The sequence below is a fragment of the Zingiber officinale genome, chromosome 2A (assembly GCF_018446385.1).
Source record: "Zingiber officinale cultivar Zhangliang chromosome 2A, Zo_v1.1, whole genome shotgun sequence".
Lineage (NCBI taxonomy): Eukaryota > Viridiplantae > Streptophyta > Magnoliopsida > Zingiberales > Zingiberaceae > Zingiber > Zingiber officinale.
Window position 1 is genome coordinate 768,756 of NC_055988.1, and position 27,924 is coordinate 796,679.

Genomic DNA, 27,924 nt, shown 5'->3' on the forward strand with positions numbered 1-27,924 from the left:
GGGACTCAGGATTTGATCGGACCAGCCATATTATATCAACAAATTTTTTTAATTTTAACCTGACTCAGGACCTCCTTGATTCGTCGTATTAATTTTAATTACCATGGCCACGTTTACTTCGCAAAAAAATAAGATTTTAAAACTATGTGTGCTTTAATGTTTAGGTTTCATTTATCTCCGAATAAAAAAACTTATTCAAGCACTCCCTCTCTTGTTTTTTAGTAAATTATTTTATAAAATAGTGAAATATAAGTAAAAATTATGATAATTCTATTTAAAATTGGTCATTTGATAATTTATATAAGACCGTGTTTTAATGTTGAAGTATATTTTAGACATTTTGCTAATGTTTTCTATTCAAATTTAAAATTTAATTAGCAGTTTAGATTAAGATTATTATTTTTTATTTTAATATTTAAAAATTTATTTTATTGCTAAATCTATTATTTTTAAATGATTTTTTGATTAAATAACTTAGGGTAAATTCGTTGTCTATCAAAATAGACTAATTTATATAATGGATTATCCTCTAATCTATAAATTATGGAATGAGGATTAACTCTCTCGGTTAAATTCTATTATTTTTTTTAAGATACAAATGAATCGAGCTGTTTGTGAGTTGCTCGTGAGTGGCTCGATCAAAGCTCAACTCGAGCTTGAATTTGACCGAGCTCGAACCGACTCGTTTAACATTCGAGCCGAGCTTGAGCTCATTTAACATTGGCTCGAGGGCTCGTCGAATTTTATCAAGTCAGGTTAATTTAATATTTTAATAATTAAAATTATTATTATTTTTAAAATAGAAAATAAGTTAAGGAAAAATTTGTAGCTATAACATTTGAGATTTATGGTTTGAATCCCTACTTGAACAATTTTTTAATTTATTTTTCGAAATCATATTTGAGCTCAGTTCGAGTTTGACTTGAGCCCAAACTCACAAGTTGAGCCTATGTAGCTTAAACTTATGGTTCAAATCCCTACTTGAATAGACTTTTAATTTATTTTTTCAAGTCGAATTCGAGCTCGATTCAAATTTGACTTAAGCTTAAACTCACAAATTGAGTCAGTATAGTTAGCTCGAGCTCATTCCAACTCGAGCTCGGCTCAGCTCGACTCGATTACTGCCCTAATGTTTTTTGGTTTGCGTAGTGCGGGCAAAATCCGTTTTAGTCGGATGCAAAATGGATAGTTGGTCATGAATCCGGCCCATCACTACAAATGATGCGATCCCTGTCAAGTCTTGCCTCTTATCTTATCCCATGGAGCCAGAATTGGCGCACCGCATCTACGCGCCGCCGCCGCCGCCGCCGCCGCCGCCGTCGCTACCGTCGAGGGATCGATGCGCCACCATGCTTCATTTATCTCCATATTTACCCTCCTCTTCGTCTCGCTTCTTTCACTGTGAGATCTCTCTTCCCTCTTTCCGTTCCTCGAGAAGCCAATTTCGTCCCTACGTTGCCAAATTATCTGCGTCTTTGGAGCTTGAACGGAGGTATAGCTGTGCAAGAGCAAGTGACGAGGAGGAGTTGGAGGAGGGAACGTTGTCGTCGTCTTCCTCCGGTTATCCTTCGGCATCGCTTCTCTCTCTGAGCGAGAAGCCGGACAGGAACTTCGCCTTGCTCGACGAATACGAGCTAGAGGAGCTCGATTCTGAGAGCTCCACTTGCCCAAACCACCGAACCGGTCAGTTCTCATTCCTGCATTTCGTATGTTTTCCCTACTGGTTCCTTCGGTTCTTTTGCTTCCCGGAAACCTTATCTGCCAAAGTGTGAGCTGATGTTCGAAACGTGTTGTTCTAGATACACTTTCTCTGTGCCTATGCGCATTTCGTATGTCTTGCCTTCACATTCATTGGACCACATATATTTGATTGAATTAATTGCAATGGAAATTCTTCCTTCTTTTCCAAATGACTTTCGTACCATTCTTTCAGCAAGACAATACTCACAAGTGGACAAATCAACTTTAGAAAGAGAACCTAATAGTTCCTTTTATTAGTCGATTCATCCTGTCTTATTCGATGTGACATAATCTAGCATGTCAAGTATAAGCATCCACGCTTGTAATACTAAATGAACAAACATTTAAAGAAACTCTTTGATCAATAACAACCAAGCCTTATCCCACTAGGTGACATCGACTATATAAATCCTTCTACGTCATTAGGCTCTATCTCCTATTATATCATTATTTATATTTAAATAAATTTTATCTTATTTTATTGTTACTAACCAAGTCTTTTTTGATCTTTTCCTTTCTCGTTTGATGTGCATATGCATAATAGATTCACATCGCCTAACCGGAGCATTTATTATTCGTCTAAATACATGTCTCTTAAATGTGTCTCTTAGAGTTTTTCCTTGCAACCCGACTCTCTCTCTAATGTTATTATTTTTTATCCTATCCATCCTTGTATGTCCGCACATACACCGTAACATCATCATTTTTACAGCTCTCATTTTCTTTGTAGAACTTCTCTTTAAATTTTAGAGGTACTTTATGATCACAAAGAAAACATTTGACACTTTCCTCCATTTTAACCATCCTGTTTGTACTCTCAATCCCTCTACCTTTTTACAAAAACGATCAACATAATAGTTAAACTTTTTGTATGTCACTATCTAACACCATAAAATCATTCCTAAGATGTCCACAACCATAATACATATTGTCATAGTAAATACGAACCAAACACTACTAAAGTTCAAACTAAAATATAATCCTAGAAGAACAACAATAAAAATCAAATTTTGTTGAATTTCTAGTGCATAGAGGACATTATGTAAAATAAGAGTTTGGCTACCACACAACTCTAGTTTGTAAATGTCAATGTCTTTGACTTCAACTCTAACATTATTTACTACATATGTCCACCTTGTGTTGAAGGAGCTCGACAAAAATCCCAAATGCTTTCGATCTCTAGCTACATGGTCTAATCCTTTTGAGTCTACAACCTAGTTAGTAAAATAGTGATAGAGACACATATAATACTCACAAAAGCATTATTAAGTGCTACCTTTTTAGGCTTTGGGCAATGACAAGTGAAATGACCAAATGCTCGACAATTGTAGCACTTCATTTTGCTCAAATCTTTCTTTTTCCCAAACCTCTTATGCTTATTCTTATGATTGGGATTAAAGTTTTTCTTCTTGCATCCTTCTCACCCTCATGAATGACATCATCAATCACACGACTAACCAGAATAGCACGAGCAATGGAATCTTTCGTTTTCCATGCCTCGTAAGCTTCTTGATCTTTCCTCTGTTAGGCAGTGTTACCCACACTAGGGTCATCTAGAACATACCAAATCTTATGGCACCAAGTATGATAGTTGTCACCATTTAGGTTGTCACCTTTGTTAAGGTCAACAATGATATATTTTGATGCGATGGTCTCAATATTTTAGAGGTGATTACACATGTTAATGCTCATTAAATGTACACATTTTTTTCTACTTAAAATTAGCATCTATGATAATTCAACATAAGGTATAAACTCGAAAGTTCACTTTATTCCCTATCATCATCTACAATCTTAATGTTGCATTATCATAAATTTAATTTCCAAGTAACAACACATCAATTAATTTTAGGCGAGAATCACTTAAATTCTTCCAACCTAAAAGAGACCCACTTAATTTAGCATACTATACAAAATTCCATCTTCACACACATACAAAAAAGCATAAGCATGTATCGAAAAAAATAACTCCATTAAAAGTTCACAATGCATTCTCCAATTCAACAATGTATATTAAATTACATATGTCATATAACATGTTCACAAATATTATCATAATAAAACATATGTAAATAATAATTCATCTTCTTAAAGAAAATCTACTTCCTTGTTAATACACATGTGGGATATCATTTTGGCATTCCTTCTGAAAGCATATCTAATGGAGTGAATTTCAAGAGACAAAGACTAGAATTTACCCTTAAAGATAATAATGATCTCTTCATCTCAAGTTCAATCTCTTCCCTCCATCTACTAATCAATGTTGACCTCAATTCACTGAGGAGCATTGATCCCTCTTGGCTAAGTATTTTATCGACTATGCTCTTCCATTGCCTAGGTAAAGAATCTCTCAGTAGTGAAATTTCTTCATTATAATCAAAATGATGACCCAAGTATAAAAGCTCCAAATGTTTATTTTCCCAAATTCTAACATATTGTGGCATGGAGTGCATATCAGTCATTTTAGAATGCTTAAAAATATGCAACTTTGCCAAACGTTCTGGAATGTCTGTAGCGCCTCCTCCGAGGAAGCTAAGAGTGTGTTTAATCCTCACTGTATCTATATAATGAGGGGAAATATTAGATTGGACATAAAGGCAACTTTAATGTTTACTATTTTAAGTTTTTTTTACTCAATGAGCATAGTATTAAAAATAAATTGTAAATTTTCATCCAAGTAGCCAAGAAATGAAAAAACTTTAAGGCCATAGGAATGTAAGCCCCATTCTGTTAAATCCAATTAGAGGGCCCAAGTGAATTACTATGAATAAAGAGTCATGAATCTACCAATCTGATCCATGGGTTCAACACATGTCTCTACCCTCCCAAGGATAAGATTAGATTCAACGGCCCGCAATTATGCAACTGCATCTCTGTGTTTTTTTTTTCCTTTCATTTTTTTATGTGCATCATTGGCCCACTATGATATTAAATTATTTTTTTAAAGTGGGGTAGCCTCATCACAGCAAAGGCTAGGCCAGCCCTAAGCTTAATGAATTAAGTTTTTTTTAATAAATTCCACTAAGCTCACTTTTTTAAGCCATTTTTTTTGCCTTTACATAACATGTGTTTGGAAAGCATTTTTCATAAATGATTTAATCATGTGAGGTAAGAACCAACAAAACAATTTGTTCTACTATTAAAATGTATACAACAAAGATATCAATTTTCTCAAACAAAACTATAGATCTCATGTTGTTCAAAATCATGAAGCTGTTGGATTCTAAACATGCTTCTAAAACATGTACATAATCATGCTTTCCATAAAAAATTGAAATGAAGCACTTAGAGATTTACCATTTAAAATCTACTTCGAAATCATGAAATAAAAAAAAATTAACATGACATATCAAGCAAAGGGAAGCAGCTCACACAAATTCCCCTCTGATCAAACACGCGTGTGTTGCAAATATGAGATCTTATATTATCGGCTGCTGGGTCACCGAAGGTTGCTTGACAGAGGCTAGCAGATTGGTTTGCTAGGGATGACGGTGTGGTTCGAGGATATGACTTCTTTAGGCATCTTAGTCCTAATAAGCCATGGGTTGACAATGTGGAAGACCTATGTACAACCAAGTCATGTAGTTACCCTCTGGATGCCGACATTAAGGCGCCTTCCTACTAGAGACAAAAAGGAATACATGGAGGATAGATAGTGCGATAGAAGTTGTCCACATATCGGTGGATGATGTAAGTTTTTAGGAGGTATTACCGTGAGAGCAGGATATTGACAAAGGCCAGTCATCTTACCTTGTCTTCTATGATACATTATGTATGAAGGACTAGAAATAGTAGTTTCTTTGGTGAGGGGCAATTAGACATTGAGAAAATCTTTAGGAGGGTGCAAATTTTTTATATATTGGTCTTTGGAAGTATACTCGGATCTAACACTATGTCGGACATATGTATCTCCTAAAGGCCAATTCTTGTACTCCTGATGTGTCCTATACTATTTTACTTACCCAAAAAAAGTACTTAAACACATTAGAATTTGGTTAGCATATCAACTAATACAACTCTGATACCAATGTTGGGAAATTAATAATGTAATTATTAAATAAAAACATATTTCATTCAAGGATCTTTATAGTTTCAATGGTTTGATGCCATTCGCAAAAGGGAAAGGAATGTTTTTTCACAATTCAAAATGCTTCAACAATTGTGGTATATTTTGCTTTTGATTAAAAAATGGTCATCTCATGTCTCTACTTCCATTTTAATGACAATAATTATTGTATCCTGTGCTTGTGAAAGTTATGAGAGTTAAGTGGCGGAGAAAGAACTAATCGCTCCAAGAATTTAAATCAAATTCTTTGGTTTGGGCTAGCCTTCATGGGCGACCCGTTTAACTTTTCTTTCACGAACATTAGAGAAGTATGACAGTTTGAGCTGATAACTTGAAATGATTGGAATGTCATATTCAAATAATTTTATTTCATGTTGATTGAATTAGCTGCTTGAGCATTTTTTAGACCCATATTCTTTTATATATATTTGTCTATTTGATGGTTATTTGATCTCAGATAGGGTTTTACAGATTATGAAATGTTTCATAATTAATTCAAAAGGTGTAAAAGACTAATAGCAGCATCTGAGTGTATGTTACGAGTTGCATTAAATTAGTATGGTATTGAAATGATCGGAATATCATATTCAAATAATTTTATTTCAAGTTAATTGAACTATTTTCTCTAGCATATTTCATACCAATATTTTTTATATATTTAGTTAGTTAAAGTAATTTATCTCAGATAGTTTTTTTTTGTTTATGAAATAGTTTACAATTAATTCAAATGCGTAAAAGGACTAATAGTGGTAATTTAAATTTATGAGTGATGTTAACTTAGTAATATTGGTAAAATAAGACTGTACTTATAGGAGTGTGAGAAGTGCAAAAATGTCTTGTTTTGTGATTTTATTTAAGTTAAAATGAGTTGTTTGGGTCCATCAATAAGTTTTGGTCAAAATTGTTTGATGGTCAAACTTTTTAAATCATATAGATACAACTTTGGGATATCAATTTTAGAAAGTATTTTGGATCCAGCATTGGTAAGTTGCTTTTGGAATGCAAGGGTTTGAGTAAAAGCACTTTGTGCATGAACTTGCCAATTAATTCTTGAAGTGTTTTGGCCATCAAAAGCACTTTTGGGAGCGTACTCCCAAAGACCACTCTCAAACACAACCTTGAATCAGATTGGAGCATACTTGGGTAAACTATTCATGGAAAAAAAATTTACAGTCAACTACAAAATAATTGATGTCAGAAGTCACAACATACCCTAATATATCCAATTATTGACAAAATACTTTTTGGAAAGTAAATGCTAGCCGACTTTTATAGCCAATGAATCGATACAACTAACTCAGTCATCCCACTAAATCTTGGCTAACTGCAGGTTATGTAGCTGTTTTAGGCAAGCCCAATGTTGGAAAGAGTACACTCTCAAATCAAATGATAGGTCAAAAGCTTTCAATTGTTACAGAGAAACCTCAAACTACTCGTCATCGAATACTTGGTATATGCTCTGGCCCTGAATATCAGGTACCATATTTTCATTGATTTACAGTTTTAAAGTTAGTACTTGCTTTGATAAATGTAGTAGAGAAGTGATTAGTATATGGGATTCAAATGAGTCAATTTTCTGATCTCATATTGTGTTAGTTTTCAGATGATACTTTATGATACACCTGGCGTTATTGAAAAGAAGATGCACATGCTGGACTCCATGATGATGAACAATGTCAGAAATGCTGCAATTAATGCAGATTGTGTGCTTGTAGTTGTCGATGCTAGTAAAGTGCCACAAAAGGTAATTTCTATTAAAATATTTATTATTTGAAGGATATGAGTAACAGTATTGGCTTTTACTTCTGTAATCTTTAGATTGATGATGTACTAGAAGGCATTGGAACATTCAGGAGTAACCTTCCTATTCTATTGGTGTTGAACAAGAAGGATTTGATCAAGCCAGGGGAAATTGCAAAGAGACTTGAGGTTGCACTTCTACAAACATTGCTAGCTAGTATCCTTGTGTTATTTTCTTCCATGTTCTAATACTTGTTTTTCCATTTATTTGTTCACCTTAGACTTTCACATTCTGCAGTGGTACCAGAAGTTTACTGATGTGGATGATGTCATACCTGTAAGTGCAAAATATAGTCAAGGAATAGAGGATGTAAAAGAATGGATAATTTCAAAACTCCCGTTTGGTCCTGCTTATTATCCCAAGGTTTTTAAACCTTCAAATCTTAATTGAATAGTTAAGTTACTATGGTTTGTTTCAGTTAGTTGAAGTGGTGCTTCATTTTTCATTGTTCAGTGGCATAAAAGTTTCTTATGCAAAAAATCTCAGGCAATTTTCTTTAGCATGCAGGATATAGCTAGTGAACATCCAGAGAGATTCTTTGTTGCAGAAATTGTTAGGGAGAAAATATTCATGCAATATAGAAATGAAGTTCCATATGCATGCCAGGTCTGTTTCCAAGGTTCTGAGATCATATACAAGCTAGTTCTTCTTTTGTCTTGACAATAATAAATGAATCAATTTCACTTGGTGTAGGTCAATGTTCTGAACTACATTAGTAGACCTACATCTAAAGACTTCATTCAAGTTGAAATTGTTGTTGAGAAGGACTCACAAAAGATAATACTCATTGGCAAGGTATGTTCGTATGTGCTTTTAGTGTGTTTGGTGCCCTCTTGATTTTCTAGAATACTTCTTTTGCCAGTTGGAGAGAACTACCCTTACATAGCTTATATGTTCATAAGAATTGTGTTATCACAATTGTTTTAACACATGCCAAAAACTTCAGTTTGCACCTCCAAAACTGCAAATATGTTTATAAAAATTTCCAATCAAGTGTTAAATGTGTACTCTTTTCAAACCCTATGTGGTCCTTAGAATGTTTTTTGAATAACTATATCAGCATATGATAAAAAGTTGTCTTTATGCCTTCTTAGTGAAAATATCATGCTTATCAGTTTTCATAGATTTTAGAAAGTTTTCATGTTTTCACCAAGTGGCCTGTGAATGGAATCTTAGATGAATTCATTTCATCTAAACTAGCAGTGAATTGGAAAATCTAACTTGATGTGAATGCTGGAATGCTGCTCCATAAAAAGGATTGACCAGGATTAATCTAGCCTCTCCCTAGGACATGAGATGTCAATTCTTTATCTAAAATCACAATAGGACTTGAAGTCTTGGCAGTGGGTTCTGGAGTTGGTGGAGCTGCAGGGGAGGTGTTGTTGTCTCAGGAAAACAGTCCAACAAATGGAGAGGACCAGCCTCCCATGCTGACTGACACATCGCAGCAAATTGTGGATGTGGCAGGCACGTCAGCACTCCCTGTTGATGCAGCAATCACAGCAGCCCCCCCTAGGACGTGGCAGAGGCTACACTGCCTGCAGCTGAGGGGGCAGTCACTAGTGCGGTGAGTGGCAAACTGCAGCCCTCTCAGCCTGAGGTGAACAGAATGCCAGCCCGAATGTTGCTGGGATTTAAGGACATTGACACAGTGGAGAATTCCTTGGGATATTATTTGATTGGATGCTTCATAGGCTGCTTCCCTTGCAAAGTCTGGAATTATAGGAGTGGCTAACTGGTGGGGCGTCAACTACCAATATGACAGTCATCACAGTGGGTGGATGGATTTTAGATTTGACACTGACAGGAACCGGGTGCGTCAAGGTGGACCATATGTCACTTTTGATAGTTTGTTTTACCTTAAGTTGATGTCTCGGCGCTTCTTGTATGCAGAGGAGGAGCTATGTTACTCACCGGTGTGGGTACGGATCCATGTACTGCTGCTTGATTATTGGTCAACGACCATTCTAAGTATGATTGGCTCAGAGATTGACAGGTCTCTACACACGGGCACTCCGACAAAATAACACCTCAATTTTATTTACATCTTAGTTGAGGTGGTTCCCGTAGGCATGAGAGCAGAGACAATCACAATTCGCCTTCCAATCAGAGTGGATTTTGATGTGGACATCTATTTTGAGCAACTCGTGAGCTGTTGTACAAAATGTCAATGGATTGTTATCTTGATTCGGCTTCCACCACACCCTTCACGCATTTATTGTTATCTCCACTTTTATTCCACCACCAACATTAATTGCATATTCTTTTATGTTCTTTAGTTCTAATTTGATTTTCGTGCCCTATTATCATCTTTGCACATCATCATCGTGCATCATCACCTTCCAATCACCGTCGCTTCCATCATCTTTGTTCCTTACAACATAGCCGAATTGGTCACCACGCGTTAGATTTGCAGAATTGAACAAGGGTCGATTCTCGACAAAGTTGGCGTAAAATACCCTCCCACGTGGTGGCCTACTCGGTTTCATAATTTACCTTTCTATAGCTGGTTGTAGGGTCAGCTCAACTGTGTGAAGCGCTCGGGGTCAGCGTATGGCCTTTTGCAGAATTGTTTCCCCACAACCACCACCTATAAAATAGATCACAAGTAGAGGAGATCAAACTTTCCTTTTAATTTCAAGCTGCAAATTCTTCAACAAGAAGGCTTGCATCAAACTGATAATATTGTTTCTTCTTTGAAAATTATTATTGTTTAATTGAGTAGGTTAATTGTGCATTATCTATTTTTCTCATTATTCCAGCTTAGTTTATTATCATCTTATTACCTATCTATTTTGACATTATTTCTTGATTGTTTTATTTCTACTTTTTTCATCATTATTCATTTCCTACTTATTTTCTTAAATACTAGCATCTTAAGTTTATAATCCTCATTACTTGTTGAGCCTCCACATCAGCATGATGGAAAACTCCACTATCAAAGTGGTAGATATTAAATATGAACTTTTGGAAGATGAGCTTAAAAATCCACCGATTTAGAGTGGCAGACCTACAACAGTTTAATGTCCATACTGAAACTGATAAAGGACATGAGTCCGAAGACTGCAAATCACATATCACACATCGCTCAACGATCACCCATACATCCTCCCCGTTGAAATCATCAATCAGTCATTGGCAAAGTAGATAACTTTTAGGACACCCAAACCCGACCTAGGTTTAGACTTGGACCTAAATTTGAAATTATACCATAAAAATATACTGCCCACCCAGTCAAATTAGGTATCCTTAATTTTGATGGTCGGCAAGACCCAAATGCATTCATGATTAGATTGCCGACATTGAACATTACTTTGACTTGTATAGCATGATCAAAATTGAACGAGTGCAATTTGCAAAATTTAAACTTGAAGGTTTAGCAAAGAAATAAGTGTAAAGTATTCAAGATCAATACATCTCAAATGGGGAAGAACCAATCACACATTGGGTAGAAATAAAATGAATTCTAAGTAGAAAATATGCTCCACCATACTTTAGACTATGTGGATCAATCTAGAACAATCAAACACGAGCGTAAACAAATATCTAAGCAAATTTGAAAATTTACTAATGCTTTGTAACCCCAAATTAGATCCTAGTCAAATTTTGATCTATTTCATTGATGGATTGAGACTTGAAATTCAAAGATAAATAAAATTATTTGCCCCAACCTTGATTGAAGAGGCTTGTCAAAAGGCTAAAGAGTGAGCGTATTATGAAGCCTCTTTACACGCATCCATTAGGCCCCTCAACAAATAAGATTCCTACTTGTAGAGCGTCATCACAATCTAGCAAGCCCCTAAGCCCAACTCATCCTTGATTTGTCATCAAGCGAATAGAGACAAATACCCAAGCCATTAGGAAAGTAGAAAATCTTAATATTCAATGTTTTAATTGTCATGACAAAGGTCATATAACATCCAAATGTCCACACGAAATCTTAACCTTAGAACAGGAAAACGACAAAGAATTTGACCCTCTTGACAAGCACCATGAAAATGAGAAAACTGAAGAACAGATCAAAGGAGAACTAATGTAATCTATTGTATCCTTTCAACGTCTATGTTAGATGACATGTGGAAACGCACTAGTATTCTCCACACATGCAAAATGTGAAAATTGTAATCGACAGTGGGAGTTGTATGAACATAGTTTCCACATAGGCTCTTTCTAGGATTCAAGCCACCTTGAAACGACACCCAAACCCTTATAAAATGACATGGGTAAATCAGACCTCCCTTCCAGTTACACAATGGTGTTTGGTTCCCATAAAGATAGATCCATATAAAGATAATATATGGTGCCACATTCTTCTTATGAATGTGGCCCATGTCATCCTTGATCGACCTTGGCTTTATGATATCTTTGTTACTCATGACGGATGAGAAAATGCCTACTCTTTCAAACACAATGGCAAGAAAATCAAGATGTACCCAGTCAAACCCAGCATACCAAAGTCCAAACCTAACTCGCTCATCAAAGCGACCCAACCCTTGAGACAATCCCTCCATCTTCTCACACAATGCACTTTTGAAAAGAAAAAGCAAATGGTATCATTAATGTCCCATTACATTAAATTGCACCCTATGAAACTTGAGAACATAACTTGCAAACCCCCACATATGCATATGGCCAACGGCACCGAGGATCTGATCGCAAGATCTCAATTGTCTAACCTACTACTTGTTGAATTTGCTCACAGCTTGATAAACCATGTTCCGATCATAGTACATTCAAAACCGTGTATGGGTCAAAAGCTTGTCAACTTGTTAATGTGTCTCTCTTACCTACCACTTCTTATTTATCTAAATCAGTAGCTAAGTGCAATAGAGAGATTCAAGTTGATGTCAGAAGAAAAGTCATACCGAGTAATGAGGATTATAAATTTCAAGGCAATACATATTATAAATTTAAGGAATATAATATAGGGGACTATGTGCTTGTTCATATTCACCCTACGTACTTCCCTAAAAACTCCTCAAAAACCCACTTTTGGTACTTTTTAAAATTATGTGACACAATATTCTCATCCTACGAGCCCGAGTTATCAAAGAAATTGTTCCATCCACTCGAAAAAGACAATCCAAGAAGATAATTCAACAATGCGAGTTGAGTTCTCATTGGAGGAGAATAATGCAAACAAGGAATCATATTGGCATAAAAAAGGCAATGATTGAAGAAATAAACAAACAACTATTGGATTCAGCTAACAAGGGGCCTCCGCTTCACAACGATTCTACTTTCCTACTTGACAAAATAAGCAAACACATCAATATCAAAAAGGCAATGTTTGAATAAATAAACTTGATTTAGCTAAAAAGGCGCTACCGCTTCATAACTACTCCACCTTCCTACTTGACAGAGTTAAGTTCTCTTTGGTTGAGGAGAATAACGCAGTCAAAACTAAGTCTGCTAATTTTTATAATTAGTTGAGACTTAAAAAAAAAGTTATTTAATTTTTTTTTTATAAAAATCTATTAGGTTTTATTTGAAAAATTAGGATTTTGTTAGAAAAGTCTCTTTATTTTATAAAGAATAAATCATGTTATCAAAGTATAAAATGGGGTTAGAATCCCATGTAATAGAAAAGTTTCAAAGTTAATATAATTTACAATTTCCTTTTGTGAGAATCAATAACTTTTCTCTAGGTGAGGATCGTATGTTTATCCTTTTGTTGTGCCGTCTATTTGGTCTTAGAGGAACTTTCCTCTAGGTGAGGATTGTATCTCAACAAAGAACATGGAAAATATTAAAGTACCTCAAAATTCAGCTTAATTTATAAAACAAGAGTGCATGGTAGCAATACCAAGACCAGCAGCCATAATTTTTAAAAACTAAACAAAAGAAAAAGATTTGAGAAATTGCTAGTGTTAAGGCCAAGCCCATGCTGGAGGTAAGCTGGTACTTAAGCTACATGCAAAAATAAGTCAAACTTAGAGCATCCACATCAGAATCCTCATCCAAAATCTATAATTTAGGGTAAAAGAACTACTTTATTAAATTTAGATATCCATTTTTCACTACATAATACATCAGCTTCCCTATAATTTATCATATATTTATTTTTTAATTATTTTTTCTCTTTCCTTCATATTTTTTTTATTATTAGATGAGGAGAGAGATGGAGGAAAGAGAATTTTTTTTATTATTAGTGGGAGGAGAGAGAAATATTATTTTAATGTTTAGGGAATGGAATCCATTCCCTAAATTTAAAGAACTACTGTTCATAAAATGTATATTTAGGGAATGGGTAGGGTAGCTGATGCGGATGTTTTTTTAATGTAAAATGTAAAATTTAAGGTAAAAGTTTAATTTAGGGTAATTGATGTGGATGCTCTTAGAAATGTAGGACTAAGGGGTGGAATGTCTACTTTCATCCATTTCCCTTTATCTCCTTTCTCTTTGCTTCTTTAGCAAATCTAAAATTACCAAATTTACTCTAAAAAATATTTTTAAATTACTAAAATAATTCCTATAAATACCAAAACTTAATTTTTTAAATATCCCTTTTTCTTTTTCCTTATTCCTATTTAATTTTTTTTCTTATTTTTTTTGTCTTGGCAAACTTGGCCTAGGCCAACATAGGCATGGGTCAACTAGGCCCGCGCCAACTTGGACCTTGGCAGGGTGAGCAAGGTGACCAATGTTTGGCATCACGAGCCATGCCTAGCACCACATGTAACCAAGTGTGTGGTGCCTAACCCGGCCACACACCTCAATAGACAAATCCTGCCTCGGTCGTGCTCAACCCGACACCTAAATCCGCTGACGAGACCTGTGCCTGCCTAATCATGGCTCTTTAGCATCTCTAGTTTAAAGGACTACTACTTAACCAATGTTTTCTTGTTGCTTAATCTCTTATATCTATGGCTTCAGTGTTGGTGAATCAAACAATACGGCAATTGTTTATTATGCCATCCTGTGTTAATGCTCCCAGATTTATCTGAATGTTGCTATTGATCTCCTAGGTTGTGTTACTTTTGGTTTTATGCCTATGTGCAATTTATTATACCAAAGTAAAGCAAAGATGTGGCTAAAAGCTAGTGAAGTCGTCTAATTATCTTCTCATTTTGACATATCTTAAACACCGTGGATGTATGACGTTGTCTAGCTATCTTATGCCAGTTGGGATTATTTGCTCCAAAACACCCTCTAGCCACTCGGTTTGATCGAAGTTTATATGAATGTTGATGCTTTGAAGCAAAGCTATTTGTATATATGATTCAAATTTTTTGCTTAGAAAAATTCATGAAATGGCACAGCATAACTTCTAAGAAACATTGGACTTATCACAAATTCAGATAGGAAAAATGTGTGTAGTTCAATATGACCTAGAAAGTTGTTAATGATGTATTTATTCAAGAAAATTTTCTGCTGCAATATTCAGTTAGCATTTTTTATCTTTTCATTTCAAAATAGTTTACTTGTTATTTCAATTCAAACTCGTTGACTTCCCAATCCATTTGGAGTATAGGGTGGTAAGGCTTTGAAGGTACTAGCAACAGCTGCAAGGCTTGACATTGAAGACTTCCTGCAAAAGAAAATCTTTCTCGAGGTCCTGATCAATGACATTTAGCGTTTGCTGCAAAATTTTCTCATTTTTCCGAAAAGAAAATAAGAAGATGAAGGAACACACTTGTCTAATTGTTCTTTGTATGGCTTGAGCAGGTGGAAGTGAAAGTAAAAGAAAATTGGCGACAGGATGAAGGGCTTCTGCGATACTACGGTTATGGAGGTCAAATAAGAGCTCTGTGAAAGCATCACTGTGCAAATTACCTTTGTTTTTCTTGTAATTTCTATGAGATGTAAACTGCCAGATATGTATGCCACACTTTTTGGACGGCTCTACGCAGGGCTGTTCGAATGTTTGCTAGATCATTAGTGTTAATTGTCATTTATCCAAAACCATGGAATTAGCCATGAATTTGAAGTGCAAATTGTTAGCAAACAACAGAGCATTTCACTCGAGTGAGTGGAATCAGCTGGCAAAGAGACAGTTCTCGTTGGATTCGATTGCTGCTGAGGCTTCTTGTCTTATTGCATACTTGTATGGTCGAATGCAACTATGGAAGGATGGAAGATGCAATAGACCAGCAGTCAATCCAAAAGAGTCATCACAGGAATATGGAATTGTTGATAAAATTATGTAATGTGTTAGTGGATCGATGAGTTCACATTTTAAGTATTGGTGAAAGTGAGTGGTCTTAGAAATTGTCCAGATTCATTGCATTGAAAACAGTGCTAATATAGTTGAGTTAGTGGATGGATGAGAAATAATAGGATAATGGTTGTAAGATAGAGCTAGTGTTTAATGTTGAGGTGTTAGCACAGTTAAGTGAGTTATTGAGTATGAATTATGTATTAGCCTATAATAAGTTATTTATTTATCAATGAAATATTGAGAAAATTATTTTATCTTCCTTGTGTGTCCATAGACTCTTCTATTATTTTTCTAAGCAGTAGTATCATAGTTAAGTTTCGAAGAGAGCCAATGCTTTTTGAATGTTTTGTACAATTAATCATTCTTTCATTGATGGTCACTATGACTATTGGAGTATGCTCATGGAGAATTTTTTAAGGTCTGAAGAATATTGGATTGTCATGATTTTTAGAGTAGCAGAACCGATATAAGGTGTTATGCTAATAGATATACAATTGGAAGATCTTAAAGCAAAGAATTATCTCTTCTAAATTATTGATCGTTCAATCTTGGAAATCATTCTCTGCAACGATGTTGCCAAAGATATTTGGGATTTCATGAAAAAGAAGTACCAAGGTACCACAAAAATTAAGAGGTAGCAGTTTCAAGCACTTTGTTCAAAGTTCAAAATGCTTCAAATGAAATTAGCAAAATCAATTACGGATTATTTTTCAAAAACAATGGTAATCATTAACAAAATGTGGATCCTTGGTGACAAGACAGGATATTCTTACCATCGAAAAAAGTTTTCAATTTATGATACCAAAATTTAATTTTATTGTTAGCAGCATTGAAGAAGCAAATGGTGTAAGTTTAATTTCAATTGATAAATTATAAAGTCCATTATTGATTTATGAATTGAAAATCAATCAATATGAAAAAGATGCGCAAACACGTAATGCTTTATCAGAAAATCATTTTACAATTGGAAGAAGTGATAGAGGACGAGGAAGAGGTAGAGGTCGAGGAAGAGGGGGTAGAAACAATAATAATTAATACGGTGCATGATAGTAGGGTCGGATAGCTAACGTGGTCGGAAGTCAAGCCCATGGGACGGTCAGAAGTCAAGACCACGAGGCAGTCAAAAGTCAAACTCACGTGGCGGTCAGAAGTTAAGCCTACGTGGTGGTCAAAAGTCCGGCCTATGTGGAGGTCAAAAGTCCGGCCTAGGGGGGGGGGTCAAAGGTCCAGGTTACAGGATGGTCCTGGTCGGACATAAGTGGCATTCTGGAGTTAGGCCTACATGTCGAGTAGGAACTCGGAAGGTAGGACATATAGGTCGGGGTATACGGACCAGGATGTGCAGAGCAGGATACACAAACCAAGGCTTACAACTCAGGACTTACGGGATAAGACTTGCGGAACAGGATATACGAACCAAGACGTACAGGTCGGGATATGCCATTTGGTTATGAAATCAAAATAGCATAAAAGAAAATATCCTTATAGATTTTGATGATGATGAGAAAATGCAACAACCTATGGAGGATGGGCAACATGAGGAAGTCAATCAAAATATTCCAATAGCAAATCAAAGTCCAATTGAAGCCGAATCATAAAGGTCACAACGTGTTCAAAGGAGACCAACATGGGTGTCTAATTATGAGGTGATTGGAATTAATCAAGGTGATGATCCACTTACTCATTTTGCTTTGTTTTCATATTATGACCCTTGGGAGCAGAGTGTCATGGTTAGACTCTTCAATGATAGATTAAGGAATTAGAGTTTGAGACTCAGCTATAGTGTATTATTGAGAATTTTTCTCTTTAATGGGTAGCGGACCTGAGAATGTTGGTTGTTAGGATGGGTCTCCATGTGCACTTCCCCGATTTACCTAGGTGACCAGTGAGAAACTTTAATGGGGTCAAGCTGATCACCCTGGGTTTGACATTACCTGACCTGGACCTGGTTAATCTTTTTTTTTTTCATATTGTGACCCTACTATCTTTGAAGTGGCTGTCAAAGAACGAAAGTGGAGAAGGGCTATGGATGATGAAATTACAGTGATGGAAAAGAATAATACATGGGAGTTATGTGATATTTCTAAAGGGCAAAAGACAATTGGTGTAAAATGGGTTTATAAGACAGAGCTAAAAGAACATGGTTAGATTGACAAGTACAAGGCACATTTAGTAGCAAAGGGATATAAACAAGAATTTGGTGTTGATTATAAAGAAGTTTTTATTTTGATAGGAAGACATGATACAATTAGATCGATGATAGCAATGGCGGCCCAAAATTCATAGCCTATTTGTCAATTGGATATAAAATCAACATTCCTCCATAAAGATTTAAAAGAAGAGGTATTTATCCATCAACATCCTGGTTATATAAAATTCAGAAATGAGCATAAAGTTTATATATTAAAGAAAACTCTATATAGATTAAAACAAGCCCTACAGACTTGGTATAATCATATAGAACTTATTTTTTGAACGAAGGTTTTCAAAATTATCCAATGGACATACTCTTTTCACTAAGATTGAAGATAGAGGAAAAAATATTGATTGTTTGCTTATATGTAGATGATTTAATCTTCACTTGAAATCATACATCTATATTTGAAAATTCTAAGAACTCTACGATGACATAATTTGAAAGCTTTTGTTGGAATGATGCATTCTTTCTTTGGTATTAAGTGGTGCAAGCTTTTGTTGGAATTTTTATTTCTCAAAGAAGGTACGTGCAAAAAATCTTGGACAGATTTCAGATGAAATATTTCAATCCTGTAAGCACTCCATCTGAATTTGGAGTGAAGTTGCACAAAGATATTAGAGAAAAGAAGATTGATGTCACACTTTACAAATAGATAGTAAGGAGTTTAATGTATTATACGATGACAAGACCTGATATTATGCATATTGTAAGTATGATTAGTAGGTATATGGTTTGTGCTACATAAATGCATCTTAGCCGCAAAGAGAATTATTTGGCACATGCAAGATACTAAAGAGTTTAGGGCTATTTTACAAAAACGAAGAAAAGACAAATTTATTTGGTTTTACATATAGTGATTATGTAGAAATCTAGATGCTCAAAAAAGTACATCGGGGTACATTTTTATATTGGGGATAGGAGCGGTTTCATGATCTTCGAGTAAACAATCAATTGCTACGTTATCATCTACCAAAGCTGAGTTTGTTGCTGCAACATCTTGTACTTGTCAAGCTATTTGGCTAAAGAAAATTTTTACAGAATTACATTTCAAAGAAGATGAAACTACTCAGATTTATTGTGATAATAGTTCAACAATAAAACTTTCTAAAAATCCTGTGTTATATGGTTGAAGTAAACACATAAATGTGAGGTATTATTTCTTGGGGAATCTCACAAATGACAAAGTTATTAATCTTGTTTATTGTAGAAGTGACAATTAAATTGTTGATATATTAACTAAGCCTTTCAAATTTTCTGCATTTTAAAAGTTTATAAAGCTACTCAGTGTTTCTACGTAGAGTTGAGTATTTGAAATATCAGTTTAAGAGAGAAATTGTTGATAAAATTATGTAAATATTAATGTGTTAGTGAGTTGATGAGTTGACACATATTAATTAGTAGTGAAAGTGAGTGGTCTTAGAAATTGTCCAAATTTATTGCATTTAGGGTGCGTTTGGTTCAAGTCATTATCTGTAACCTTGGTTATGTGATTACTATATAATCACATAACCAAGGTTATGGGGAATACAACATAACTTATTAGGTGTTTGGTTCAATGAGATTATGCAATTACTTAGTTTTACATTTACTAATTTATTCTTTAACTTTTTGAATTAATTTATTGAATGAAAACCTTTTTATCTCTTCTCTCCCGTGACTTCTCTTCTTCCCTGCCGTTGTTTTCGAACTCCAATCACGAGAGTGATGCCATGGAAGTTCTAAATGCTACAGGCCTCACTCCATTAGCCTCACTCCATTAGCCTCACTCCACAAGGCCGCTTCCTCTTCCTCCTCCCCCGGAAAAAGGGCCTAGGCCAGGCGGTCGCTTCTACCCCTCAGGATCCGTAACCTCGTCGCCCGCTCGTCAGTTCTCAGCGCCGGAGGGCTCGCCAGAGCCTTGACCTATGAGGAAGCGCTAAACCATGTTGGTGCAATATCCCTCAGGTCAAGGTTGACCTGGTTGACCAAACTTGAGTCTTGGTTTGTGTTTCGATGTTTGACAATACAAGACTTCGATGATATGGACAAGTGCATGTGCAGTTGTTCATTTGGGGAGATTGTTTGGTAAAATTCCTCTTTGATCAAGTTGGTTGAAAAAGAGTCAAGTAGGTCAAGGTTGACCAGATACTTGACTATGAAGTCCTAATTGGGATGCTAGGTAGAAGAAAAATCCTGGTGAGTGAAGCCAGGTGAAAGACCTGGTGAGTGAAGCTAGGCAGAAGGAAAATCCTGGTGAGTGAAGCCAGGTGAAAGACCTAGTGAGTGAAGCTAGGCAGAGAGAAACTCCTGGTGAGTGAAGCCAGGTGAAAGACCTAGTGAATGAAGCTAGGCAGTTGAAAATCCTGGTGAGTGAAGCCAGGTGAAAGTCCTAGTGAGTGAAGCTAGGCAGTTTGAAAGTCCTGGTGAGTGAAGCCAGGCAAGGGAAAATCCAGATGGATCAAGGTTGATCGGACATCTGATATTGGGAAGTCCAAGTAGGTCAAAGGATTGACTGGATACTTGGCACGAGGAAATCCAGATGGGTCAAGGTTGACCAGACATCTGGTGAAAGTCCAAGTAGGTCAAGGGATTGACCGGATACTTGGCACGAGGAGAAAAGTCCAAGTGGGTCAAATGGATTGACCAGACACTTAGTGAGGGAGTCTTAGCAGGTCAAGGGTGACCAGATGCTAAGCATAATGAACTAACAGGTCATGGATTGACCTGATGTTGGTTTGGGGGCTTGGGACTTGGTTTTGGGCAAAAACCAATGTCTGGATCGATCAGCCGATCGATTGGCTGATGCCCAATCGATCGGCCGATCGATTGGGAAGGTCCCCGCGACAAGCCTCGAGTGGGCAAGTCACAGAGCGCACAAAACGTCTCTGGATCGATCTGTCGATCGATCAAGAGACCCCAATCGATCAGTGGAGGGATTGGGGTGGCGCATTTTTACGCGATAAAGGCTGGATCGATCAGCCGATCGATCCAAACATTTCCCGCAGAGCACAGAGGCACTCTGGATCGATCAGTGGATCGATCCAAAGCCTCCCCGATCGATTGGGAGCAATCCAATCGATCGGGATCCTACCGTTGGCGCAGATAAAGGCTGCAGGCGTGCGATTCCTTCGGAAGAACTCTCGGCCACTTCTCCCGATCTTCACCAGCAATCACAGAGCTTCTCCACAGGGTTCTCACCACCAGTTCTTGAAGCTCTTAGAGGTTTTTCCAAGTCAAGAGGCGGATCTACATCAAGAGGAAGAAAGCTAGGGTTAGGGTTTTCTATACTCATTATAAGCTTTTGCTTGTATTTGTGTATCCTTTCCCTTTCTTCTTGTAGTGTGAACTTGTAGGGCTTCTCCGCCTTCGGTAGTTACCGAAAAGGAGTGTTTATTAGTGGAGGTGTGTATGAGTGTGTGGATCCTTGGACTAGTCACATTCTTTGGAGGTGGATACCAAGTAAATCTACTTGTTAGCGTTGTGTGTGTTGTTTCTTGTATATTTCCGCTGCACATCCTTGAAAAAACAAGCAACGCCGAGCACGAGCACGCGACGAGCTATTCATCCCCCCTCTTGCTACATTTCGGTCCCAACAAACCAGACCTTCGACAGCTTCTCCCCCTTCCCGGACTTCGATCTCAGTGGGCTCCTCGACGGGATCGTGAGCTTTGTCACCGACAACCCTCTCGTCGGCGGCGGCGCTTGGTTGCCACTGGCGGTGTCGCTCGTTATTTCTCAGGTGTTGAATCTGGCGCAGAGCTGGGGGGTGGAGTCTGCCAAGGGGGCTATCAATGGCAGATGGCTTTGTGCTCCTCCAAAGCCATCCATGGCAGATGGCTTTGTGCTCCGCCAAAGCCATCAATGGCATATGGCTTTGGCGGAGCCGGCGGCGGCCCCATTGTGTGCTTCGCCAAGGGATTCAGGGATTCTCTTCTTCCCTGAATCCCTCATCGGTGGCCTATACGTGTGCTCCGCCACCCCCTCCAAGTCGCAGCACGACGCGATCAGTATCACCACCTCCGCGAACCTGGCCACGTTCCCGAAGTCCACGTCGGTGAGCACTAAAAGCCAAGGTTATCAATGATCAGTATCACCACGTGAGTGCCAGGCGAGGAGAGGAAAGGGTGGGTAATTTTGGAAAAAATAATATGATAACCCTGGTGATACTGTTATGACTTAAGGGCAAGAAAGAAATTATGATGGGGAGGAGGGGCAATTTTGTCTTTGGACATGTGTGGAGTTTTGGGGTTTTAGGTGTGACACTGTAGCAAAGTGGGGGGAGGGTTTTTTCGTGCGTTTTTTTGGGAGTCCGCCGCCAACAGAAGGATGGGTTTCTTCCTTGTCCTCGCACGAACTCCTCGCCGGCGCCAACGCCGCCCGCCGCCCATCACCTCTCTTCCCCTCCCTCTTCTCCTTGACGTCAGCCATAGCCTTCCTTTCTTCTCCCACTGGACACAGCACCGCCAACAGGAACGGAGGAGAAGACTTCCTCCTTTCCACACTCCTCGCGACGCCATCGCCGGAGCCGACGCCGGCAGCAAACCCTCCCTCTCCCTCTCCTCGCCGACGATACCGACGCCGCCCAGTAACACCTCTGTCGGCTCCCTCCCTCGCTAGCGACGACGCCATCTCCTCCTTCGAGTTCTCACCGCCGACCGCCACTCCTACTCCTCTCCATCTCCTCCTTTCGATGCCACCGCCGGTTCCTCTCGCTGTACCGCTGTCGGCTCCTCCCCGCTGCGCCACTGCCCCTCTCCTCCTCCTCGCAATGCCGCCTCTCTCCTCCCTCTTTTTCTTCTCATGCTGCCGGAATCACTGCCCCTCTCCTCCTCACGCTCCGTTCTTCGTCGACGCTTCCCACAGCCTCTTCTCGTCCTCCTACTCTCATCGAAGCCGGCCAAGGAGACACCACCTCCCTTTACATGGTCAGCCGGAACTTCCTCTCCAAGTGTTGTTCCCAAGCACAGTTTCATCTACCATGGGTGTAGACCGTGTGGCAGCTGATCTGGTGGCGTTCCCTTTTTGTTGTGCTCGGCCTTCGTGCCAATTTGTGTGTGCATCATGTCCCGATATTTGCACGGATCTGATTGGTGGGTCGTGTCCCGGCTTGTATAATGATAGTCTTATTTCCCGGCCTGTGTGCCGATCTTATTTCTCGGCCTGCATGCCAATCTTATCCCGGTCTGCGTACCAGTTGCTTATCCCGGCCTGCGTGCCGATTTCAGGTCTCGGCTTATATGCCGCTCTCGTGCCCCGGCTTGCGTGCCACTATTATCTCCCGATCTGCAGCTCATCTTCCGGCCCCGTGTCACGTCCTGCTTCGCGTCGTCAGATCCAGCTCTACAGCCTAATCGGAGTTATCTATTCTTCCGGGTCGCGACAATTCTAGTCGCGTCCCATCCGAGGGCGCCCCCTGGGCCAGGGTATGTTCCTCGTTCATATTTCATATGCATTTTCATTATTTCAAGGCTTAGTCTTGTACTCATATACTAGTTGGATCTGCCTCGAGCATCGGGGTACCGGGGGCCGGGTCAACCCGGTCGCTGTCTGCAAGTAGCGTTGACCAGAGGACTTTTGGAGACTTGGTCAACACGGGAGCCATCTCAGCACACCCCCTCCGGGACGCCGCGACTTCGTCAACATTCTCGCCACCTCACCCGGTGGTCCGTCCGACTCAGCTTCCGGACGGGATCAAATTTGGCGCCGTCTGTGGGAACACAACAACCTGTTCCGGAACGTGAAGATGGACGACGTCGGGAGGTTCTCTACCATTATCACAATCCCGGAGTAGCTCGACGCATATATTATATTCTATCCTCACTCCACGGGTATTCGGGAGTTGAGGAATTGAGTGGAGCTTCAGCTGGCCGACAGGTTAGTTTTTCCATTACGTTTTTTCCCTAACTTCACGGGTATTCGGGAGTTAAGGGACTGAGACAAACCCTTAGCCGGTTGGCAAGGCTCCCCGATCAGGCTAGAGCCTTCGATTTCTGGTCGGACACTAGGGGCCCAGCTCCCCGTTCATACACTTGGGATACAGCTCCCTGCTCATACTCTAGGGGCACAGCTCCCCACTCATACACTAGGGCACAACTCCCCGATCAGGCTCTGCTTCCTTCAACCACGGTGCTCTGCTTACTTATACTTTTATGAAATCTGCTCCCCTATATTACCATGGGTTTCATTCTCTTTGACGGTCGGGGCTCATATTATCATCTTCTCCCCTCGCTCCACGGGTATTCGGGAGTTGAGGGATTGAGACAAATCCGCAGTCGGTTGGCACCACACCGCTGTCAGGTATGACATAAGCTTTATTTCCTCATGCTGCTACATGCTTCGCTTTTACTAGCTTCAAAGCTTATCATTCCCCATTCGGGGTTGAGTGGTTTTCACGGGTCTCAGACCAGCTTATTGGATTTCTTATCTCCCCCGTTCGGGGTCGAATTATCGCCACCGGTCTTGAACCGGAGTATCATTACTGGTCTCGGACCAACGCCATCGCCACCGGTCTCGGACCGGAGTATCATTACTGGTCTCGGACCAGCGCCATCGCCACCGGTCTCGGACCGGAGTATTATTTCTGGTCTCGGACCAGCACCGTCGCCACCGGCCTCGGACCGGAGTATCATTACTGGTCTCGGACCAGCGCCATCGCCACCGATCTCGGACCGGATTATCATTACTGGTCTCGGACCAGCGCTATTGCCACCGGTCTGGGACCGGAGTATCATTACTGGTCTCGGACCAGCGCCATCGCCACCGGTCTCAGACCGGAGTATCATTACTGGTCTCGGACCAGCGCCATCGCCACCGATCTCGGACCGGAGTATCCCACACTCTCGCCTCAGTGCGAGTTATAAGTGAGCTCTGTTCTCACGCCCAACGACCTTTCAGGTCGGCTCCTATGCGAGAATTAAAAGTGAGCTCTGTTCTCACGCCCAACGACCTTTCAGGTCGGTAGCCCCAGACTCTCGTCTCAGTGCGAGTTATAAGTGAGCTCTGCTCTCACGCCCAACGACCTTTCAGGTCGGCTCCCATGCGAGAATTAAAAGTGAGCTCTGTTCTCACGACCAACGATCTTTCAGGTCGGTAGCCCCAGACTCTCGTCTCAGTGCGAGTTATAAGTGAGCTCTGTTCTCACGCCCAACGACCTTTCAGGTCGGCTCCCATGCGAGAATTAAAAGTGAGCTCTGTTCTCACGCCCAACGACCTTTCAGGTCGGTAGCCCCAGACTTTCGCCTCAGTGCGAGTTATAAGTGAGCTCTGCTCTCACGTCCAACGACCTTTCAAGTCGGCTCCCATGCGAGAATCAAAAGTGAGCCCCGTGCTCACACCCAACGACCTTTCAGGTCGGTAGCCCCAGACTCTCGCCTCAGTATGAGTTATAAGTGAGCTCTGCTCTCACGCCCAACGACCTTTCAGGTCGGCTCCCATGTGAGAATTAAAAGTGAGCTCTGTTCTCACGCCCAATGACCTTTCAGGTCGGTAGCCCCAGACTCTCACTCAGTGCGAGTTATAAGTGAGCTCTGCTCTCACGCCCAACGACCTTTCAGGTCGGCTCCCATGCGAGAATCAAAAGTGAGCCCCGTGCCCACGCCCAACGACCTTTTAGGTCGGTTGTCCCAGACTCTCTCCTCAGTGCGAGTTATAAGTGAGCTCTGCTCTCACGCCCAACGACCTTTCAGGTCGGCTCCCATGCGAGAATTAAAAGTGAGCTCTGTTCTCACGCCCAACGACCTTTCAGGTCGGTATCCCCAGACTCTCGCCTCAGTGCGAGTTATAAGTGAGCTCTGCTCTCACGTACAATGACCTTTCAGGTCGGCTCCCATGCGAGAATTAAAAGTGAGCTCTGTTCTCACGCTCAACGTCCTTTCAGGTCGGTAGTCCCAGACTTCTGACGGTCATGGCTCAGATTATTCTCTTCTCCCCTTGCTCCCCGGGTATTTGAGAGTTGAGGGACCGAGACGGATCCTCAGTCGGTTGACATCACTTTGTGATCATGTATGATAAAGGTTCTGTCCCCTTTTATTGCTACAGGTTTCGTTTCTATGGGCTTCAAGGCTTATCCTCACCCGTTCGAGGTTGAGTTATTACCACCGGTCTCGGACTAGAGTATTACCACTGGTCTCGGATCAGAGTATAATTAACGATCTCTCGGTCAGGCGGTCAGACCAATTCCCAGTCAGTCTTCCAGACAAATTCCCGGTTGGGCTTTCAGACAAATTCCCGGTCGGGCTTTCAGACAAATTCCCGATCAGGCTATCAGACAAATTCTCGGTCGGGCTTCTAGACCAAGTCCTGGTCATATCTTCAGATCAATTCCTGGTCAGGCCTCCAAACTGCTTCTTTGTCAGGCCCTTAGATTGTTTCTTGGTCAAGTCTCCAGATCGAGTACTGGTCAGGCCTCCAGAGCACCTCCCGGTCGGGGTCCCTGACTCTCGCCCCGGTGCGAGTTATAAGCGAACTATGCTCTCACGCCTCCAGACTCTCGCCCCAGTGTGAGTTATAAGTGAGTTCTGCTCTCACGCCCAACGACCTTTCAGTCGGCACTCATCGCTTTGCTCGCAGCTCTGCCTGACACTCACCACACTCGCTCTGCTCACTTGCCGCTCTGCCCGGCACCCATTATACTCACTCTGCTCGCTGCTCTGCACGACACTCGGCTCCCACGTTCCGCTCATCGCTGTTGCTCAGTCGGCATTCATCGCTTCACTTATCGCTCTGCTCGACACTCATTGTACACACTTCGCCGCCCTGCTTGGCACTCATCATGCACACTTCGCCGCCCTGCTCGGCACTCATCATGCACGCTTCGCTGCTCTGCTCGGGACTCATCCTTAACGCTTCGCTTACCGCTGTAGCTCGGTCAGCACTCACCGCTCACTCGCCATTCTGCCCGGCACCCATCCCACGGGATTCACTGTCGCTCGGTCGCGCGTTTGATATCGCTCATTCACCATCTTGCGACCCGCTCAGCATTTTCTGATGGCCAGGTTACCATTATTCGAGTGCCCGATCGGGATTCATTGTCGCTAGGTCGGCACTCGCTCAGTCGTGCTCACGACTTTGCACGTCCATCATACTCTTTATTGCTTGGTCACGACTTTACTGTCATTCGATCGATATTTCCTCGGTTGCACTCACGGCTCTGTTCGCTCAGCGCTCTTTATTACCAGGTCGCGATTCATTATCGCTCGGTCGGCACTCGCTCGATCGACACTCGCTCGATCACGCTCATTATTACCAGGTCATGATTCATTATAGCCCGATCGTGATTCACTATCGCTCGGTCGGCATTCTCTCGGTCGCGATCACGGCTTTGCTCGTCGATCATTCCCTCTATGGCCCGGTCGTGATCTATTGACGCTCGGTCAGTACTTTTCTCAGTCGCGCTCATGGCTCAGGCAGTACTTTTCTCCGTCGCGCTCACGGCTTGGCTCGTCCATCTTTCTCTCTAGGGATCGGTCGTGATTTATTGTCTCTCGATCGCACGCTCGACACCACTCGCTCGACACTCTCGATCACTCAGTCGGCACTTTTCGGTCGCCTGATTGTCGCTCGATCATTTTACTCAGCATTTCTCGATTGTCTACTCGATATCGTTCGACATCTGCTAGATCGCTCTTTTGACATTCGCTCGATGTCTTTTGTCGCTCGGTCGGCGCGTATTCTTTTGGCCGCTCTGCCAGGTACTCGTTGTCCACAGCTACTCGTTCGACGTTAGGTGACAAACCCGCGATACGACTCTGCATTCAGTAGTGATTCTATTTCTCATTTGGCTGGGTCTAGTTAGTCGGACTTGCGCCTCCTTCGACTAGAATTGAAGGGGAGGCTTGTGATACAGTTATGACTTAAGGGCAAGAAAGAAATTATGATGGGGAGGAGGGGCAATTTTGTCTTTGGACATGTGTGGAGTTTTGGGGTTTTAGGTGTGACACTGTAGCAAAGTGGGGGGAGGGTTTTTTCGTGCGTTTTTTTTG

The 27,924-nt window shown here is 40.4% G+C and overlaps 1 protein-coding gene across 3 annotated transcripts; it reads left to right on the forward strand.

Moving 5' to 3' along the window:
• The first annotated feature begins 1,226 nt into the window (after window positions 1–1,226).
• Window positions 1,227–16,022, forward strand: LOC122040427 (GTPase ERA-like, chloroplastic). 3 transcript variants are annotated; one of them, XM_042599738.1, is made up of 9 exons: window positions 1,227–1,683; window positions 7,137–7,282; window positions 7,410–7,550; window positions 7,625–7,735; window positions 7,828–7,883; window positions 8,108–8,213; window positions 8,301–8,402; window positions 15,082–15,162; window positions 15,276–16,022. In XM_042599738.1, exons 1-9 carry the CDS (start codon window positions 1,260–1,262, stop codon window positions 15,360–15,362), a joined length of 1,254 nt encoding a protein of 417 aa, XP_042455672.1. In that variant the 5' UTR covers window positions 1,227–1,259; the 3' UTR covers window positions 15,363–16,022. The 3 variants fall into 3 exon arrangements, with proteins under 3 accessions (XP_042455672.1, XP_042455671.1, XP_042455673.1); XM_042599737.1 differs by having other exon boundaries at window positions 7,845–7,970; window positions 8,115–8,213; XM_042599739.1 differs by having other exon boundaries at window positions 7,845–7,883; window positions 8,115–8,213.
• Window positions 16,023–27,924: the final 11,902 nt, after the last annotated feature.

What these genes read in the sequence shown, in the direction of transcription:
- LOC122040427 (XM_042599737.1), top strand. Translation starts at nt 1,260, where the DNA reads ATGGAGCCAGAATTGGCGCACCGCATCTACGCGCCGCCGCCGCCGCCG. An exon ending in CTAGTAAAGTGCCACAAAAG is followed by an intron (nt 7,551 to 7,624) that starts GTAATTTCTATT and finishes TGTAATCTTTAG; the next exon opens with ATTGATGATGTACTAGAAGG. An exon ending in AGATAATACTCATTGGCAAG is followed by an intron (nt 8,403 to 15,081) that starts GTATGTTCGTAT and finishes TTTGGAGTATAG; the next exon opens with GGTGGTAAGGCTTTGAAGGT.